A 21,097-nucleotide genomic window follows, 5' to 3' on the forward strand; every position below is an offset into this window, starting at 1 on the left:
TCTACAAACTGGCCCAGAAATCTGTGGTGTTTTACAGCACTGGTGACTATTTGAACTTTGGCGTGTATAATTATACTGTTTGACAAATGAACATAAGGAAATCCGACACAAACAGTGCGGTTGTGATTCACCCTCTGTTCCTCATCTCGGCTCACTTACTCCGCTGAGTGCATTTCTCAAACCCCTGTAAATCATTACTGAGCTGCTTTAATGAACCGGTTGTTCACCTCTCTCCTTCTCTCTCTTCCCCACTCTCTCTCTCTCTCTCTGTCACTCCAGCCCTCCTTGCTCCTTATCACTGCCAATTGACAAATCCAAATGGGCAAACACTGAGTCATTGCACCTGTGTTTCCAACCTCCAATCACTGCGACTTATCACAATAGCCTCAATTCAAACGCAGCCTACAACTGCAGAGTGAACAAGAAAAACATGTTGAGAGGAAAGAGGTGAAGTAAGAGGTGCAGCCATTATAGCCAGGGACTTGGTTCACGGTGAGGAGGCCTGCTTGACCAATGAAGCGCATTGTGGTATGGACAGGCAAAAATGGAGGCCCTTAACAATGATGCAGTAACCTGCATTCCCTTCCAATTTCATTGTTATCAGTCATGACTCGCTAACAATGTCAGTGATATTTCCACCTCGTCGTCAGGCAAAGAAAATTAATCTCTCTTCTTACTTTTTACCATCGTTGTTTCTCGTTGTGGTTTTTAATGCAACTAAACAACCAACTGCAGATTAGACAATCTGCTTCCTGCATGCACATGCCCAGTGCATGTCACATGATATGTGGTAACACCTATTAGTATGCATGTAGCCTCAGGTAGTACATCGGAATGATTCATTGTTTATACAGTAATTAATTTGGCATTTAAGTGCAGAACAGAATATGACTTGAGTGTCACATAAAGTATTTTTCTCCCACCCACACAGGAGTTACAGACTTAGATATATGCCTCATCCCCAGCTCTAAATCGTTTCAAGAGAGAAGAGCTAGACAGGTTTATGGAGTCCTCTGTCCATAGACTTAGCATACTTTCGGTCAGGTTGTGTCTGTCGAAGTCTTTTTCATCAACATGACCATACTCTTGCACAAAGCAAGGTCCATAAAGAAAGTGGTGGAAGAACTGAACTAACTTACACAGAGCCCTTGCATCAACCCCATCCAACACCTTTGAAATGAACAAGAATGCAGAGAGGTCAATTCTATTTTAAGATAAATGAGTGCAAATACCTGTAGCCAGGTTCCAGGATCTTATGGAGAGTCCATAGTGCTGGAAAAGATGTTCAACAATCTCCTATGGGGGTAATGTTTGAGTGTCCATATAATTTTGCAATGAGATTCTTGACTCTTGAAATATAAAATATTATGCTGAATGCACCATGCAGCTGTTAGAGATCTAAACCCTGAGAATCACAATCTTACCCCTTCGTTGATAGCTGTTGGCACAAGACTGCCTGCACAATACATTCCCTCGCCTTATTCAGACTAGAGATGGACTTTCGTGTGAGACTTCCCACATTGAACAGGTGAGCAAAAAGACTGAATTTGTGTAATTCTACTGAACATTCCACCCTGACATGCAGTCTCTCCATCTCTGAGCTCTCCAGAATCTATAATGCTTCCTTTATTCCACATTCTCCTTCATCTCCGTTCTTCCTCCCCTCTGCTACTACATAACACCTGCACCCACAGCACAGATTTCTGTAAATACCTCCAAGTACCAATTTATCCAGGGTGCAGTTTCAATCAATTTCCCCCTTGGTGTTTGAGCGTTCTTGTACAGACTTTATGACTGAGCAGCCAGGCTCAAACAGGCCAAGTGTAGAAGTAGAACTAATATGTAGACAAGAAGTTAAGGTAAGAAATAGAACAACAAAATGTAATGTAAGATTGATGAGCAAAATGAATAGGATCAAGCTGCCGATTTATTTGTAAGTTTTACTAAAAGCCATATTGCACTATTTACTTCCGTTTTACGACTGCTCATATTTTAGACCTACTCATGTAACAGGATTGTTAAGAAAGTTAGTGAATCAATTACAGAAAATTAATCAACAACCCAGCATGAAAAAATGCCAACAATTCCCTCCTTTGTTTTTTGATTGTACCTTGAATATCTTTGTGTTTGAGCTTACTGATACAAAGTATTACAAAAATAACTGAAGATGAAGATGTTCCTTCGGTTATCCCTCTCAGATATTATTGGAAGTCAATGTCCTGATTATGACATAATCGATAATGACATTAAACATTAACTGTAGCAAATAGCCATTGCCACATATTAAATGACAGTTGATGGTGGGCCTAAGCGCTCATTATATCTGAGTGCAGGATGCAGAGCATTGTTTGAAGTGACACCAGAACAAGGCCACCGATGCACTGACACATGACGACATACACACAAAACATGAATAGACGAAGGAATTTGAGAAATGTCCAAAAGTCAACAGAGGCGAACATACTCGTCTAAATGGTCTCCTCAGGTTTCATTGTTAACTTGAGCTGTTACTCATTGCAGGAATATAATCAAAGATTGCAACCTGCCTGTCAGACCTCAGCTTCCACTGAAACGGTTACAAATAAATGAGCAGGCAGGTGACATAGAGAGTAGTCTTGTTATGGCTGGCTACATTTTGAAGCGTGAATGTAGTCAATGCATAACAGTGAGGTCAGCACAATGCTGGGAAGAATCTGAGGACAAGGATCAAAAGGTAGGAGCAAAGGTCATTGATTGTGGGAGGTTTGAAGGTAATGGAGCCAAAGCGGTGTAGAAGTGACTGTGTATATTATGGAGGTTGAGCAGAGGGTGGGGCTATCAGCAGGGGGAAGAGATAAAAAAGAAGTAGTGAAAAGAAATTACAGAAAGCCACCGAAAAATAACTTGATATACAACCTACAAATTGCATTGATGTGAAGGTCAGTGGGTTGTTGAATGAGTAGTTTTTGACAAATCTGATCATATTTTCATTTCCGTTCGTTCATTTATGCAAAAAGTGATCTCACAAAAGTAACTACTGAGTTACTGAATTACTGGTCTGACTGCTTCTGTTTTGTCATTGTTGATCTAATTACAAGTAGGCAAAAACAAGATTGTTACACTCAAAGGTTTTATTCACTTTGATTCCAAACATTTCGCAGAAAATTGTGAGATACTGACTCCAGCTCCCTATCTTTTGCAAAGCCTTCAATCTGTCCTTCTTAAATAACCTTGAGAGTTAAGATTTGTAGAGTTAACAGAATGTAAGTAGACTTGTCAGACTCTAGTGATGGATCTGTGCCAACAGCAGCAGCCTTGCCATCCATTCTCCTCCAGGTCTCTAATACAGTATGTGCTCTCTCTCCCTCTCTAGTGTCCATTCCCCTCATTTGGCCCTGTTTGCTCAGTCTCAGCACAATCAAGTGCCCCCATCAGCAATGAGCATTTCATTACCTAAGTACCAATTCCTTAGCAACCAGGCAGGTACTAGGGCACTTAACCATAAGTTGGCAACTGAATGCTAATGAGAAAGTTCATGCGAGTGCCTTAAACCTAAGTATATTTTATTATGTTTAATAACCAGATTGGGGTTAATGATTCCCAAATAACTTCAGTTTGCATGATGTGTTTAAGGTCTGATAGAGGAAAACTTCCAGATTTCACGTTCTTCTTCTGTTTTCTCATGCCCTGAAATTTGGGCTCATTTACCTGTGTCAATGCTAAATGGAGATACTTCATAGCAAAACATCTCTCTCTAAAATAACGCTGCTCGGTTAATTAGGTTAAGCTTTATCACAATTTGACTTTACACAACCTGATATGTGGTTCCAGTCTAATTATAAACATGCTATATGAATGTATTGACGTCATGCTCTTTTTTCATCCTGGACATCTACTTGCACATCAGGAAAACTGAGCAACTGAAAAAAAATAATCTCAGGCATTTTATGGAGGCTGAATCAATATGTCTAAGTAGCCTGCTTGAAAAGATCTAATGTCTTTCCGGGCTGCTGTCACGTCTTTGGAATTTCGATGTTTTTCTCCCAGTACCTTTGTTATATAATTGTTCTTCTAACTTTATCAAACATGATTCATATGAATTCTTTCAGGGGCCCTGGCAAAACAGATGCTTAAGGTGCCTTTGTACGACCATGTGGACACAACGCTGATGTTTAACCCTCAATTTAAAAACTCTTGGAATTTGCCCTGAAATCAAGAGTTCAAGCATATGTGTAGACAAGCATCCAACCAGTGTCTTCAAGCAAGACAGTGAATCCCCACCAGCTCCAGTATTGTTGTGCCGCAACTATACCACAACCTCTGACCTCCATGAGAAAGGGTGGGGGCAAGTGAAACATCTCCCTTCCCCCAGGCTAGTGATGGGGGAAATGGCGGTCGTCAGGTAAAATGACCCTTAATGCCTTCTGAATAGAGCGGCTAACTTTACGCAGCCAGGTCATTAGGGAGACAAAAGGGCAGGCTAAACAGCAGGAGAAGACCCCCATCCACAGCTAACACCCCCCCTTCCCCCCAGGCAAAGAAGAACTCCAAATGTAGCCTGGCTCTGCCCTGCAAACACTCGTCTCCCCATGATTTCCCCTTACGCTTCAGTCCTCTGTGAGCAACACAGCAGAACAGGTCGCTCCCAAGTTGGAAAGGCATGAAGCAAGTGGATGAATCTGGAATGGAAATATTACTGGGGTGTTTGCATTTGGCTGCCATTCAGCTGAAGTAATCTGAATGACTGAACTTGAGGTGAAACTTGCGCAAACATCCTACGCTGCCTTCTGGAATAGAATGACAGTCTCCGCGTCGAGTATTTTAACGATGTTTGCAGATGACTCGGAGGTCAGGAGGGGACCTAAAGGACCACTGAGGAGGAGGAGGAGGGTTTGAACCGCCAAGCTGAGTTTGTGTGCACTTCCCAGTGAAATGCTGTACATGCCTTGCACACATACAAACACTAAGACACACGCAGTCTTGTCTCACTTGACTGTTTTCAAACGTTAAATAAACTTGTGGTCCAGACTTCAAAGTGACATGGTGTTTGTGCATGCAGGCATTTACAGCACTACAGAGTTACCACACAAGTGCCTCCACACACTGACAGGCCCACAGCATGGCAGACAGCCAGGCCTGGAAGGAGCAAATAACTCAGAGCTACACAACAGCAAAATGCATTCACTTCCTCTGAGGACGTGGTGAAGAATGTGGGAAATAAGTGCTAAGTTGTGATAACCGGGAAATGTCGTACCTCTTTCCCTTTCCCAAGTTTAGACTAACACCAGTCTGCTTTTATAGCACATGGTCCTTAACAGAAACTAATACAAGATGTTGAGTTTCAGGAACGGATTTTCTTTTCAATGAATTTGTTAATTTACTACAATATCAAAAAAACGTCTGATTAGAGTCTAAACCAGAGGCGAAGAGCAGCCAAGCCTAACATTTAATAACTGGCTGAGATTCACAGAAAAAATAAATGTTCTTTCCTATTACAGCACTAATTCTATCACTAAAAAACAAAAAAAACTAAAGGCAAGCAATTGAAATATTCATAAGTGGAAAGTACAAGATCATTGGATCTTTGAATATTGTTAAAATGGAACATACGAGAGGCAAATATTTGGACAGTAAAGACACAGTATAAAGAGAGCTACAGGAAGACCAACGTATCAAGCCCATGATAGTGCTTCATGGTCTTCACTATAATAAAAGTTGAAACTTAAAGTCACTGCAAAAGATGGCTTTTTCTGTTAAGTTGAGCGCCTGTCAGATCCGGGGTCAGGTTACTCCGCCATGCTGGCCAACAAAGGGAAGCGGAACAAAAAGCAGCAGCTCAAGCCCTGGCAGTGACTTCTGAAAGACTTGGTTCACTGAGAGCAATAATTTCACCTCATTTAGAACGAAATCCCCGTGAATAATCTCCCGACATGAGAACCTAGCGAACCCAGGCTGGGCAGGATGAAGTGTGCTTGGGTGAGTGCATGTGTGGGACTTTCTGAATCTTGCTGAGACCGATTGGAACTGGCTGGTTTTTAGGATCTGGGTGGGTACATCATCACAAACACACGGCTGAATCGAATAATAAAAATTACAACATTAAAACTTCAACCCGAAAGTCAAATATGCATGATAAATGTCATGATAAATTATTTATGAATAGTGGAGTTAATAATACACTGCAGCAAAGAAGGACAATCTATTTTTTTTGCCCCAACTTTTATGATGTCAATGGGTTACAGTCATTATTTCTGAGTTACAGAATTAATTGAAGGCCCTTATAAATATTACACTTACAAATGTTGTAATGCCTCTTGCAGATAAAGACAAAACAGAAGGACACTGATTGAGAATGTGGCATCGCTGAGCTCAGGGCAACATAACATTTTATCTGAAACTTCTGTGTGGTGTGTGTGTGATAGAGACAGAGGACAGCAGTGTACCTCCATAATACCCCCCCCCCCCTCCTGTCACTCTTTCAGAGCTCTCTTTATGCTTTGATGAACAGGCAGCAACAATACCCTCAGTCTTTAGACGCCTTGGTCCCTTCTCCTTAATCCATTCTCCTCCCTACAGTTCCTCCTGCCATGAACTTGAGATCGCTGCTTCAAGGTGGTGTATGTCGTTCAGAGTGTTCAATAACCCTCCAACCTGTAAACACATTTTTGTTGCCCCACATCTCACAAGATGAGAAAGGGGATGATAATCATAGTCTGGTTAGGACTGGTTAGCATGCCCACTGAGTTCAACTTCAGATCTTTGATAATCGGCCATGATGGAAGACAGGTGGTTGGGAGGACAGGGTTCAAAAAGACTAGAAGCCAACAACAAAGGCTACCCCCCAGCCTTCCACACCCCACCAAAAGCCGGCCTCCGGGCCTTTGTCAACACTGATCTAAAAAGGAGAGACTGTGGCGGTGGCCTGAGGGTGATAATTTACAATCTGTTCCAAGGCTGAGTGTGTATTCCACAATCCTTGCTCAACACTTCCCCGGCAGATACAATAATTAAGCCCCCATCCCTCCCCTGACAAGCTCAAGTTCCCTTTCGGTGCTTAATAAATGAGTAAGTCTGATAGCAGTTTGTTGTCAAAGTTTCCTGTTAATGAAAAAACATTTTCTTTCTTCGTCTTTCTTCTCTGCACATTTGAATTCTGCCGACTAGCGACAGAGAGGAGCGAAATTAAAAAGCTGTCTGCTTGCTCTCCAGAGGTTTCACACCATGCCCTGGTGCTCTCCTTCATTCATATGTTTACACAAATGCACACCACAATGCAACTGTGCTCACATCAGCAGAAAGACACATTGAGACACACAAGATTCAGGATGATACACGACCATCACCCCACTCTGCACATATCCATTATTAAAGCTAAACTCTTGGGAAAAAGGCTTTTTAATAAACATCAGACTCTAATGGCTATCCACAGAGGGGAGGTGATGAGGCCTCACCCTTTACTGTCAGCAGTTCATCTCAAACCATCTGAGTGATTTGCATGGGTCTAATTTCAGCTTCAAAGTACTGATGGTCAGGCTAAAGTGAGCGAAACGAAAACATAATGGCCGTGACTGACTGCAGGTAATCCACCAGCTATAAACCTTGAGGCTAAATGCCTCTTGGGCTTCTGTGACTTGATGGCGTTCATTTCAGTTTGTTTTAATTTTCAGTTGAGGGATAGGTATGCATCAGATGTGCGTCACAGTGGCTGAAGCCTTGGAGGACGGGACGAGGGCATAGAGAATGCAAAATGGATATTTCTCATTGTTAAATAATTAAATGGAATGATTTCACTTTTTTGGCAGTTCCTCATGTGTTGTTTCAGGCGCAGTGAGAAAGATCGACCAAAGCAAAATCAGAACACAGTATGTGCAAGAACTGTTGATGGAGTTGTTGAAGAATACCGAATGACAAAAACATTTTTTTGAGCAGCTGCTGACATTTTTTTCCCTAAAATGTAATAACTATTCTTTGGCCTACAGACAGAACAATTCAGACACGAGGGCTACAAAATGTTATTCCAAAGCCAAATACAACCAACAAACCAAATATGGTAGAATATTGCTATTCTGGTGTTGTGAATTGTTTGTACTGCACCCTGTGTTTGTTCTGGACCTCTAATGAGAGATGTATCAGATGCGGTGAGTTAATTAAGGGAAAACATTTTCTTTAGAAATAAATCCAGTTTACTGCTAATTTAGAAAAACCTTTGTTAAACTTTTTTGCTATAAGTCTATGAGTATAGTGACAAAAACATTGAGGCAGGGGGTATCTTTATTGGAAAAGCTGCCATCATATATTACTGAGTTAGTTTGTTGGACTGGACCACATTACAAGAGGACTAATAACTGGTTTAGGCTCCATGTCCCTCAGATTCATCCTGAGCTTGGAATATCTGCTTTTTGTTTATTTTGCCTTTTACCTGAACTCACTACAAACTACTTGAAAATTAATTCCTTAAATTAAATTCCTTAAATTGTCCTTTTCAATCCATAATCCAACGCTATCTAATTTGTGTATGTACTAGCCTTGATTATTATTATAAAGGTATTACATTGCTCTCTTACTTACATGACACCAGAAGTTATTATATTTTACGTTGCACCAAGTAACGTAAACTTTAACAGTCAGCCAACAGTTAGGTAGCTTAGCATTCTGTAGGTCCCGTACACAGTGAAGCTGGCTGCTTCATGAATGTGGGTTATAGCAGTCCTTAGAAAGCTCCCTCCTATGTTTGCAGAGACAAGCCATCCCACCTCCAGCTTTAACAAACTCAGACATTTAGTCTCTTCGCTTAATGCAGAGATCAAATTTATTACAACTGTGGTAAGAGAGCAAACAAGCCAGCCCATCAATATATAAGTATGATAGAATTACTACTTGTCAGGTTATAATCCCAAACTCTTCTTGTAAGTACAAAGGCATCCCATTTCTATAACACATTAGTGAATTACAGCTCACACTGGATGTCTATATTCACGTTATAAATGTAAACTGAGTTGAAATACACATGCTTTTCACGGTTTCAGTACATCCTTAAGGGCCTTTCCACATATCTGTCTGCGTACATACAATTAGTCTAAACATTGATTATTATATCACGTTGGTTTTAATTTTGCACCACTAAGTCAAATATGGAATGCTTTATGCTTGTGCACAGTGCAGCCTGTTATTTGTGGGGGTGAATTCTGTCAAACAGGATCAGAGTTTAAATTGAAATGTGTGACTATGACACCAGAATTGATGCCAAATGAAGCTTATCTTAATTGACGGTACAGTGTGGTATTGTGCCATGTATGCACAATGACACTAAGAAACTACTGGCAGAAGGCTGGCCAACACAAGCTTATGTAAGGCTTTAACGTGTGTGTGCGCGCGCGCGACTGACAAGAGTGTAGAGTTCATTATCAGAGGGGCTATGTCCTTTTGGGCACAGATGAAGTCCAGAAGCATTTAGCTTAGTCTACTGTCGAAGAGGCTCCCTCTCTATCCATTATTTTCTGTCTCTCAAGACACCCATCTTCTAAAAAAACACAATAAAGGAGGTGTGGAGGCTGTTGGCAAAGATGCAGAAGAAGAGGGGAGGACAAAACGTAGGAATAGGAGGTTCAAGGAGGGGAGAGGAGAGGAAAAAGAGAGAAATCGCCTTTCAATTCCTGCCATTGTCTCGATGTAAATTGGAGCTGATCAAGATTCCACTAGCATCGTAACCAGCAAGTTCAATCTGCACAGAATGAACAGAGAAGGAGAGAGCCATACTGAGGGACAGAGAGAAGCATAGATGGAATACAACAGCGTGTTTAAGAGTGACTCACATACACACAGACATGCAAAACAAAAAAGCTCACAGGGACAAAGAAAGAGATTCGGCTTGAGTGGGGGCAACAAACACAACACTTTAGCACCAATATAGCCATGAAAGAAGAGGAAGGGGGTGGACGTACTTTGGAGCAAGAGCACATACATATACAACACACACATCCTAATTTCAATACAGCAGACTTGTTAAGCTCAAATAGTCTCAGGCTCAGCTTTCAGATCAGCTTTCAATTTAGGACAGTTTTAAATGCAAACAAACATAAAAGTCAGCAAGACTCAATAAAAGACGTTTGTTTGATGCAAAACACTATAACAACTCAATGCTTATTATATAATATGGGGAATTTTTCTAATAACTCTGTGCAAATGTGACTTAGTTGGAGATGAATGTGGATTTCTGTCTAATTGTCATACTGGGAGTGCTTCAAGGGTTTCTTTGGGGGTGTGTTCGTCTGACCCTGATTCCACCTCTCAACCCACACTCCCTTTGGCCTCAGGTAAAGGCTAACTGGAGGCTGAGCTGTTGCCTTTCACTCTTCCCTTGGCTGGAATTGGATGCCTGGAGGCTGGATAGTCCTGCAGCAGCCTGAACCCTGCCTGGACCAGAATGAGGCCCTGGAAGTCAACAGGTGAAAAAGGACCCAGGGGAATTCCAGTGGGGAATTTGTAACCAAGGCCTGATCAAGATCAACTGTGAGCGTGGATGAGAAAATAAGAATATGTGTTTTGGCATAGTTCCCTAAACCTTCACATTTCTCACAAAGATAAAACTACTTCTCCCAGACAACACAAAAATATCAAATGCAGAGGATTTTATGTACCTCCAGAGAAAGTCAATAAAAAATCCCTCTACACCAGGAATGCATCAAATCCATCATCGATAAAAATTCCAGCCAACCCAAAACACAGTTTGATAGATGGATAGATGGATAAACGTTATTGTCTGTCCCAAGTGACGGAAATTCTCCTTTTAAAAGCTCTAAACAATACACCCAATACACACTCCTCTGGGGCTGCCCATCACTCCACCATCTCTCTCCACATTGCATGTCTATGAGCCCTTTGTGTGCGTGTGGTTGTGTTTCGGGGTTAAAAATGTAAAAAATGAGTGAAAAAAAGAATTTCCCCCTGAGGGATTAATAAAGTATCTCTCTCTTCTTCTTCTTCACATATTCACAATTGACAACACACAGTACATATTTAAGACTCTAAAACACGTAGCACACATCATACTCGACCTTTGTAGCACTGTTACATTCACTCGATTCAGTCTCATCTAATGAACACATTACACTTCCTTGCTGAAACGTCCTGTGGGCCTGAAGTGTAAGGCTGCATATGGCCTGCTGAAATACCAAGACAGGCCAAACCCAAACTATCCACTTTCAATGGCTCCTTCCATCTCAGTGCTTGAATATTTCCCCAAGAGCCCACTCAAACATGTCTGCTTCAAGTGCTCTTCCAGGGCATGCTTCTACCCACTCAGTGCAGAGGGGAAAAGACTGCTCAGAAATCACTGTTGTTCTAATGGTCACAAGAGAATATTGGGGGAATTTCAAAAATGGCAGACAGTGCTGCAAGGTATTAAGGCCACAGTGTCTGGGTAAAAATGGTATAAGGGGCTTCAGAGTGACAATAAGGTGGGATTCAGGGAGGCTAATTTGGGCATACCCCTGGCAACAGCTTGCAGACTGTGATAGAACTTGTTCCCTTAGGCCAAGACTCTCTGAGGCGCCATGCTTCTGCTGGAAAATGCTAAAAGCTGCCTCATGGCACTTGCTCCCCTTTTTTTGTGGGGTGTTGCAGCACAAAGTGAGAGAGAATCAAAAGCCACTGACAAGACAACACAGGCATTTATACTTCATTTGATGGTTAAGATGTCAAACCCTGTAGCTTTTTAAAAGGTGTATCCAATCACATTGCAAGAAAACTTAACCTCCTTTTCCATTTGTTTCAGACTTATCTTCTTTATTCTGTATACTGTTTTATATCCTTTTCCTTCTCTTCCACTTATTTCCACTGTGCCCTTTTATGTCTGCTTCCAACTCTCTCTATCACTAATTCTCTTTAATAATGGAGTTCACCTCTCTTTCCTTTGTCCCTGATATATTACTGGTCAAATGTTCTCTGTTATAGTTATTTGTCCTCCTCATAGTTGAACTCCATTCTCCTCATATAATGAAGAAAATGAGTTGCACATAATATACAGCAACAAAACCCAACTGAAGATTAAGAATTGTTCAAGGTCATCAATGCTGTATGTATTTCTCATTGTACTCTCAGTATCTCAGAGCCCACAGTACTTCCATTACATGTCCTTGAATTTCCATATCTGTGTTAGCCTCCGACCTACTACTATAATTGTGTTTCACGTTTCTCGTTTGCTTTTGACTAACAAGCTGAAGAGTCATTTGAAGTTTCTTGTGCTACTGAAAAGATCCATCACATGGTTTTATATTATTAGACTCACAAATTTGATCCTTTGATTGCACTGAACTCATAATTACTCACATCACATCATATCAGTTTTACAATGAGCTGCTGACTGGAAGATATGTCATTTGTGTTTGCTACACATAAAGAAGCTGCCAATTAGCTTACTTAGAACCAATAAATGGTTGATGTGGTAATGTCGAACTACAATCACAACTCCAAAACCTCTGAAACCATCTCTCTTGTGTGGACGCCGATTACTACAACCCTGTGAAGTCAGGATTTCAGTGATGCATTACTTTCGAGACGTGCTGGCTGTTGAAAGTAATAACACAGCAAAGGCTAGGTCAGATACAGGGACACATACCAAGTCATGTTTATTTCTCAGTTCAATGCAGGGATGGTAAAGTCAGTGTCTATGTCTGTGTGTGTGTCTGTGTCTGTGTGTGTGTCTGTGTCTGTGTCTGTGTGTGTGTCTGTGTCTGTGTCTGTGTGTGTGTGTGTGTGTGTGTGTGTGTGTACACAGCTACACACTCAAGCCAGTGAGACATCCTCAGCTAGATATCTGTGTTTGTCTCTGAAAGCCATCACGTCCTTGCCATTGTTGGCTAAAACAACATGGGCCGGCCGAGTGCCTCCCTAAAGCCAGAGAAATCTGTCAGCCTGGAGGGCACGCAGAGAGCGAGGTGAGAGAAAGAGGGGGAAAATTCCTGAGAGGTTTCATCTGTCAGGAGAGTTGTCATCTTTAGGGGTTTGACATAAGATACGCATTTTGCAAATTCCTTCACTCAGGGGAACAACAGAAAGTCTAACATCTTTGATGGCATTAAATTCCCAAAGTGCTAATCTTGCTTTAATCGCCACAGCAGCTCGATATCAAAACACCAATCTGTTTATTCGTTTAAATAAGTTTAGAGAAGTGTGTCTTCTGAACATCTTAAAGGAAAATTCAGATTTATTACAACTTGGATCTTTTAAGGTCCAGGTTGTAAAAGAGCACTGAGCCGATTTAACAACTTCTAATAAGACACTATTATCCTGTAACTGACGTTTTAATAATTCACTTCTGTAAGTTCCTGAGGAAGCCGAGTAGGAGACAGACAGAGGCATATGGAATGCTGGTGACAGGCCTGCACAAACTGCACCTGGTAGTTAATAGTATGACAGCTTTACAGGACACAGGATTCCGATGTAATTACAGGTGGAACTGCTGAACTGTGAGATGGAAACTCAGGGAGAAGGAAAATGACGACTGTGAGAGTATAGAGAAGGGAGGCCGGGGGAGAGGGGAAACAGGTGGGGCAACAAAGGACTCTGGGAGAATTAAACATGTGGTGAAGGTAAGAGTGGAGACATAAAACCACAGAACGGAATGGGTCCGAAAACTGTCATATATCAGTCCTGCCTGCCACTGAGTTGCATCAGAGAAACATCGGATAGAGCCAACCAAAACAAGTTGCAGGCACGGCACATGTCCGCATACGCACACACATTGACAGACAGACACATGTGCAGGTCGTAATCAGAATTTGAGGGGATGATGGAAGGTCACAAATGAAAATGGGAAGAAAATGAAACACATAATGGCAAACACAGAAGGAAACATGGAGGACAAGTCACATGGGAGGAGTTGCTCATCCTGGGTTCACTGTGACAACCCATCGACAGGGAGATGCATGGGAAGAAAGAAAGGAAGTAACAGAGACTGGTTTGTTGTCCGAGAAGCAAAACAGCACAGGAAAAGCCAGGACATCCCATGATATTTTGCTGTGAACATGAGACCCCCAACTGTCAGGTCTCCCTTACTTCCTGTATGTGCAGCATTGTAGTGTAGATGATGTTAAATCAGGCATGCATAAGGTCGGATTCCTTGTAGGGGAGGGAGGGTAAGGTACGTGATTTGTTGCAACTATATTTTATTGCTGAAACAGGTAGATACCATAAAGCTTATACTCCCGGAACAGAGCCCTGACCTGAGCTCTGTGCAACACCTCAGCCAGGCCTGATCATTCAATTTAATTCAATCATACACTTGAGGCTGAAGTCTAGAAACTCCCTGCAGCTCCATAATCACAAGGAAAGCCTCGCTTGAAGAGCTGAAACAGTTTTTGGCCAGAAACAACGATACCAGCATAACATTACTAGCCTCATTGACTGGCATATGGACAGTGGTATGCAACAGGTGCACAACACGGGACAACAGGGAACTTGATAGGTCTAATTTACCAGCATTGAGTCAGAGAATAATGAACCAACAACCAGAAGGTGACAGAATGTAATTAATCCCCAAGATGTATCCGACTATGGAGTAAACTTATAGAAAGTTCATGTATTTCCAAATGTTTTTCAAAGATGTCCCTAATGTATTCTACAAGAAAGCGAATTCACACTTCACTTCTTCACTTTTTTTGTCTTGATGTGAAGCTGCTCTGGAGTGACAGCCAAGCTGACCTAAATACAAATCACATCAGGGCCTCTTCTAACCCCCCTGGTGTCGCACCAAAAGCCTTTTCCTCTAAACCTGATGTTTTTGGCATTTTGACAATAAGTAGCCGTACTTGCCACAGCAGCTGCCCTGCTTCAGAAATGCAGGAATTTTGTCACTGATCCAGTTTCCCGGAGGGAGCCCCGATCTCATGCAGACCGGTCCTCTGAGCTCTTTATGTCTGGGATAGAAGAGGGAGGTTTTATGGGTCACTGTACATCCAAGTCCCTGACCAGAGCCTCCCAGGTCAGTGCAACTTTCCTCTTTCAAAACCAAAGGAAAGCTTAACTGGGACTTTGACACCAGCTAACTTGACATCTTCTTTTCAACCACTCTGTTTGCCAATGACTCACTGAGTGACTAGATCATGACACATTTCACCAATGAAAACCATTTTGGTGCAAATTTTATTTGAGTGACTTTATAACCACAGCAGCCATGTTGGAGACCTTGTGCGAGGCAATTAAAAAATGCTTATGCTGATGGCTGTTATCTGCATACATTTTCAAATGAGAAGCATCAAGATCTTTTAAATGTATTTTACCCTCAGGGAAGAAAACAAGAAGTACAGCAGTGTACAGTGTTATAGAAAAAATATACACGTATTTTACAAATCAATGGAATAAGTCAAATCATCTCTTGGTAGTATAAACTAAGAAATGCATAGTTGTTCATTTCACAAGATATACAGTATGTGTGGACAGTATGTCTGTGCGTACACTGTTGGCATGTTAAGAGACAGGCATGTAACTACATGTATGTCTCTGGGTCTATTATCAATACCATCTATGATTCTTATCAGCAGGAGAGTGATACACTCTTGGTTTGGACTGGGTTACAAGTCAAGGTGAACGGACTGAAGCTAAGTGATCCGTTGCTCTCTTCCATCTTTCAAGGCTTTTTCATTTCAGAGTTCTTTATTGTTATGCCAAGCAGGTTCTCTACTCCTGCATTTTTAATTAAAAGTCTAAAATGTGCAATAACTGGAGAGTGTGGGCTAGCTGGCAAACAGGTCCATCAGTCCTTGTTTCTCCCTTTGAGCCTTTGTTGCCCGATTTCATCAAAGCCTCCCATCATGCCTTTCTGTTTGTCCAATTCTGTTCACTTCACTGCATACATTCTTTGAAAAAAGCCACACAGCATACACAGATTTTGCAAGGGTACACCTTTGTAGAAAAGCTCTACACCAAGCAATTGAAGTCTCACTCAGAACATATCATAATCCATTCAAATGCCGCAGGAAAAAACTCTTAAAAGTCAGACTTCTTCACTTTCCATGATTCCCTGACGACAGACATGGACGAGATAAAGAGCCCAGTTCTTTAGTTCATCTGGGTGCAACTGCATAGTATTATCACACACTTTCTACAGCAACAATGTAATAAAAAAAACTCCATCCTCCCTTTGGAATTACCCACATGCCTGTTATATATGGAAAAGACCCACACATACAGGAGGTCATCATATTTTGCCGAAGTGATGTTCTAATCTGTCTCTGTTACGTCTTGTTGAGATAAAAACAAGAACAGGTGGTGGTAAAGACTGATATGTAAATTATAAGGCAGCAAACTCAAGCGATAGAATTTCCCACTGAGTTTTATAGACCACCACAGCTGATATAAAGACCACCTCCACTGAGCTCAGAGGAAATGATTACACTTGAAATAAATTTTACCTTCAGAGAAAACAAGCAGAGGTGTGTGAAATCAGGTAGTAACTAACTTCAATGAGGGAGGCTTCTGTATACACTCATCATATAGAATCCAAACTAATCACTATTATCTCGGCTGAGAGTATTCCTGGGAGTAAACATGGGCCGGTACATCAACACTACAACATTTGAAAATTGTATTTTCAAACTAAAACAATCTCTGTCCACAGGAGTGTTTTTGGAGTCCCGATCAGATTTAATTCTCGTCCATACTAATATGCCTGAGCACTCAGGAATTGTCCCAGATTGCTCAAATAATAGCTTGTCTCCTATACATGTAAGCAGCATCATTATAAAATGCAGAATTTAACTGCAACAGCTGTGAGCAAAGACAACATCACCAACGCTTGTAATTGATTATCCATGTTGCGTTATACACTGGTATAAAGCTTACTGTTGTCTTCTGGAACAGGGTAATGTCTCCGTTTTAGCAGCTCTAAAACTCTGGAGTAGTATGGAAGCCAGGTGTAACCATAGCAGAGTGGATGTTTTTTTAAATAAAAATGTAGTAGTGTGGATGTTTCTCTCAACATTACATAAGTTCATCCAGGGCAGTGATTAACTGAATTTGTGCAGAGACCCCTACATTTTTGAAGGTTTTTGAATTGTTCTTAAAATGAGGGAAAAAATAGTTGACACCATGGCTAAAAACTAACGTCTCCATGACTCACTCGTCTCCATTTTGCCTCATTCGATCATTATCTCCTCACCTATCGTGGAGGTGAGGAGGGAGGAGGCAGCCAGGTAGGAGCATGCACAGGTTAGGTATTCCAGCCGATTCCGGGCCGCCTCCTTGCACAAACAGTGGTGAAGAAAAATCTCAGATTTTTCCACGAGGGTCAGGCTCACTCACTGAAGGAACACTTGAGGAGGGGCAGAGGTGGGTAGGGGGTGGCTAACACAGTCAACCCACATCCCACCAACCCCGAGGAGCATTCCATCGGACTTTCTGCTCGCCCATCATTAAGCAAGACCACCTGCTGGCAAATCAGGACCCCCATCATGTTCTCAGCAAGCCTGGCTAACCCCATTACCAGTGAGCCTCTGGACTGCTGTATGCACAGATCATAAAGAGTTAGTGGTATGTTGAGCTTTAAAATACCGCTCATTAACATCCCACAAGGAGTTTTGATTGTCCAACAAATGAAGCACACTAGCTGCACTCACCATTGCCTACTTAAATAGATGCAGCATAAAGGGATAAAAAAAGTCTTCGATGCAGCTGTTGCATGACTATGCACTGATTTCTAACTGGCTGATCTCTGCTCCTCTAAAAAGAGACCGATTTTTATAAAAAAAAAGGAAGGAGAGGGGGAGATCAAGACAGAAGGAAGAAACAGCCCTTTGTTGCTGTTCTTCATCGGGGCCTAGAGGAAAAGACTCTGGCGTCATGTCATCAAGAGCTGAAACAAAAGCAGCTGATAAACAGAGCATGGACATGATAAGATCTCCCTGTATGCTCAACACTTCTCCATCAAGACAGCTTCCTCCAAACCCCAAACACCTCTGCCTTCTTTGTTGTAATTAACACAGCAAAGGATAAAAAAGAAAGAAGAATTGGAAAATGACAATAAACACTGCACACGCTGTTTTTGCCCTTTAACAAAACTGGAGGACAAAGCATTCTGTTGTGATTTTGAATTGCCCCTTTTTATTCACTTTTCAAAAGCAGAACTTCATTTTTGTTTCCAAAGACATAGTAATATACTGTGACTGATCCTGTCTGACACACAAGTGTCTGTACAGCACTACCAGAACTTTCACATTTCTCTGAGTGGTCGCTGGAGGACCAGACAAAGAAAGACTTTTAGTGCCAAAGGCCATCCCCTTATATGCCCTGGCAAATTCAACACTGCCAATAGAATACATTTTGAGTATTAGAGTTACACCTTTTCGCTATTTCACCCAGACATGCCCTTGAGGGCGTCGGTAAGAATAGATAAGGCATAGGGAAACAGAAAGTGGGCCACTCAGTTTCGCAGTAAATATGGCATACGGTATTTTGGAGCTGGTCAGCACTGCAAGTGTTTACTGAGATCTTGTAGACACTCCTCTAGGGAGGGCTGCACTGTCGCAGATGAAAGCCTTTGGCCAAGTGATCACAGACATGGACCGAGTGGCCCTGAAGTGCCACCGCCCAGTCCAAAGAGCACAGGTGTAGAAAGACTGTGAAACATAACGCCTGAAGGCATCTATCTTCACCCATCCCTGATCCAAACGCTAACAACTATGCCACGGCAAACACAACATCCGTCATGGCCCACGTCCTTACACGTAGAAAAGAAGAATCCTGTGTTTTTCCTTCATTCTACATCACTCATCCTATTTTCCTTCATGTCTGGGTCCTTCTCAAAAGTCTCAGTGGCAAGGAGCTCACACAAAGCCTTTTTTCTTCCACCTCAGACAATGCACCTCCCCACCTAGCTCTCTGCCAGGCATTCCTGAGTCTATCCTAGCTATCGAAAATGTCAAGAATGAGGAGAAAGCAGAGGAGGGTACAATAAGAACTGCGGCAGGTAGAGTCTTGTCCCGCTGCACTGACATCCCACAGTCGCCGGGGGTAGCGGTTGTATAGAACGGATGGGATCTGACTTGACTCTCTTAATTAAAACTCTGCACTGGAACAAGCCTCAAAGCTCATTCTCCTCCTGATAGAGGCATGCCAGCTAATTTCACCCCCCAAAAACCAAATACAGATTTCATGGTGGGATCTGCACATGACAATTGTCCCAGGCTTTTACACTTTGGATGACTCATGCATAAAAAACTCCATGGCTTTCAGAAGAAAATGTTCAATCACTTAACACATATTTATACTAGATCTCTGTCTAACTTTTTGCCCGATGACTTCTCGAAGAATTTCCTTTTGGCTATTCTTTCTACTGTAAGGCAATATGAGAAAATCAGGTTATGAGAAGTAAATCCTCTTCAAACACAAAGCCACGAAACAAAAAAGGGCACATTCTAGACAGTTTGTCAGAGCCAAGAAACTCCCCTTTCCACAAGAGGAGTCCAACAAGAAGAAAAGGGGGCCTGAATGAAAAGGTTAGCAGAGCAGTGTTTCGTGCCCGGACAGACAAACAGAAGAAGTTTTATGTGTGTGCCAAATGCAACTTAACACTGCAAACAAGCTCCATCCATTGGAACATCCTGCCACCCAGATTGTTCAGAGAGGAAAGTACCCAGAATATAGACCCTGCGACTCTGAAGCAGAGACTGCCCCAGAAAACCTACACAGCAAGGTGGTTCGTTCTCTGATTCACCGCCCCCCCCCCCCTCCAGGCCAATCTTAAGTGTTCAAGTCAAACTTTGAATGGCTGCCAACATTGTCAAGCACCAGTAAAGGTTAGACAGCAGCGAGCTCGCTGCTCACTGGCATGGGGCACAGGCTGCTACAGTCTCACAGTCACGGTAGATGCTGAGATTTATTAGTCACGGCTGCATGGCTCGTCTCATAAGAGCCTGACAAATTACTTTTTAACCAAAAAAGGACTCACGGGAATATAAGTGTTTCATTAACTCTTTTCATGCTCAAGTTCTAATATGCAAATCAATAGAATCAACAAACATAATGTTACTTTCACTTTTTTCTCCCAAACTCAAGTGTGTGGGGAGTTTTTATCCATTCATCACCTACTTTCAGCTCTTGAGTAGTTTGAGTCATTACGTTTTTCTTACAGTGAAGTTTCTTACATGGGAACCCATGAGCCCATTATATAAGCAAAAGTGTGACAACCTGTGTTACATGCATGTAAGTGCAAAGCAGTTTAACCTCTGACTCAATAAAAATGGCTCAGCTTCAGGGTGCAGAGGTCGGGAATCATCTCTTAACTATTCAACCCCTGTCCCCAAGGTGTTTATCTGCTACCTGAAGGCTCTGCTGGGAAATGCTGGAGCCTCCCCATGGCAACAAAGCTCCTAAAATGACTCAGGTTGCCTTGTTTCATTCAGTTCTGGGAAAGTTTGACACCATGTAATTTCAGCAGCCAACATCGTATGAAATCTTTGACTCTTTAAGTGATTTACAGTTACTGTGAGTCTTCAAACCACAGCACAGATCCTATAAATGTATCACAAGTAAGGTAAGACGAGCCCTGATAATCTTCAAATTAGCTTCAAAGCTTGTTTACCTTCCAACATTGTGGTTATGTATATTCTAACCTACATAGAGTTTACTCTGGGTCTCATTCCACTCACAACAGACTGGCTGCTTACCTTCCACACAGTGCTCCACGTCCTCCAGGTTGCGCAGGGTAATCCTCATCAGACTTGAGTTGAGCATGAGTTCGTTCTTGTGTTCTGGTCCCATGGAGTCCAGGGCAGGGTTGAGAAAGAATATACGAGTGTCGCCCGTGGCTACCTGGTTGTCGCAGATGCCCGGGTTGCCGAAACCACCGATCATCACCTTGTTGCCACCATCCAGAAGGATTTCTCTGTTAACGTTGGACTTGCCTTTCAAGTAGCGCCACACCCTCACCTTTAGCAAAACAACAAGAAGAAGACATCATGCTTTTTAATATCTTGTTAAAACTGAAAGATATTTTCATTTATAAACAGGTGCTGTGGGAAATCTCAGAAATCTGGGAAATCTGAATTAGGGTTTACCATGGATGTCATTGACACCAGTGAAAGAGAAATATCCACCGATATTGTGGGTAATAACAGTAAATCTT

General features: G+C 42.0%; 1 protein-coding gene across 13 annotated transcripts in view; it reads right to left on the minus strand.

The window, feature by feature from the left end:
- The window catches only part of agrn (agrin), a 245,739-nt gene that overhangs the window by 222,950 nt on the left and 1,692 nt on the right, over positions 1 to 21,097 (minus strand). For all 13 annotated transcript variants that reach the window (XM_020089194.2, XM_069527083.1, XM_069527093.1 and 10 more), the window contains exon 2: positions 20,640 to 20,901. In XM_020089194.2, the coding sequence (XP_019944753.2) occupies positions 20,640 to 20,901 (262 nt within the window). The remainder of the gene's footprint in view (positions 1 to 20,639; positions 20,902 to 21,097) is intronic.

This window comes from Paralichthys olivaceus, chromosome 6 (genome assembly GCF_024713975.1).
Source record: "Paralichthys olivaceus isolate ysfri-2021 chromosome 6, ASM2471397v2, whole genome shotgun sequence".
Lineage (NCBI taxonomy): Eukaryota > Metazoa > Chordata > Actinopteri > Pleuronectiformes > Paralichthyidae > Paralichthys > Paralichthys olivaceus.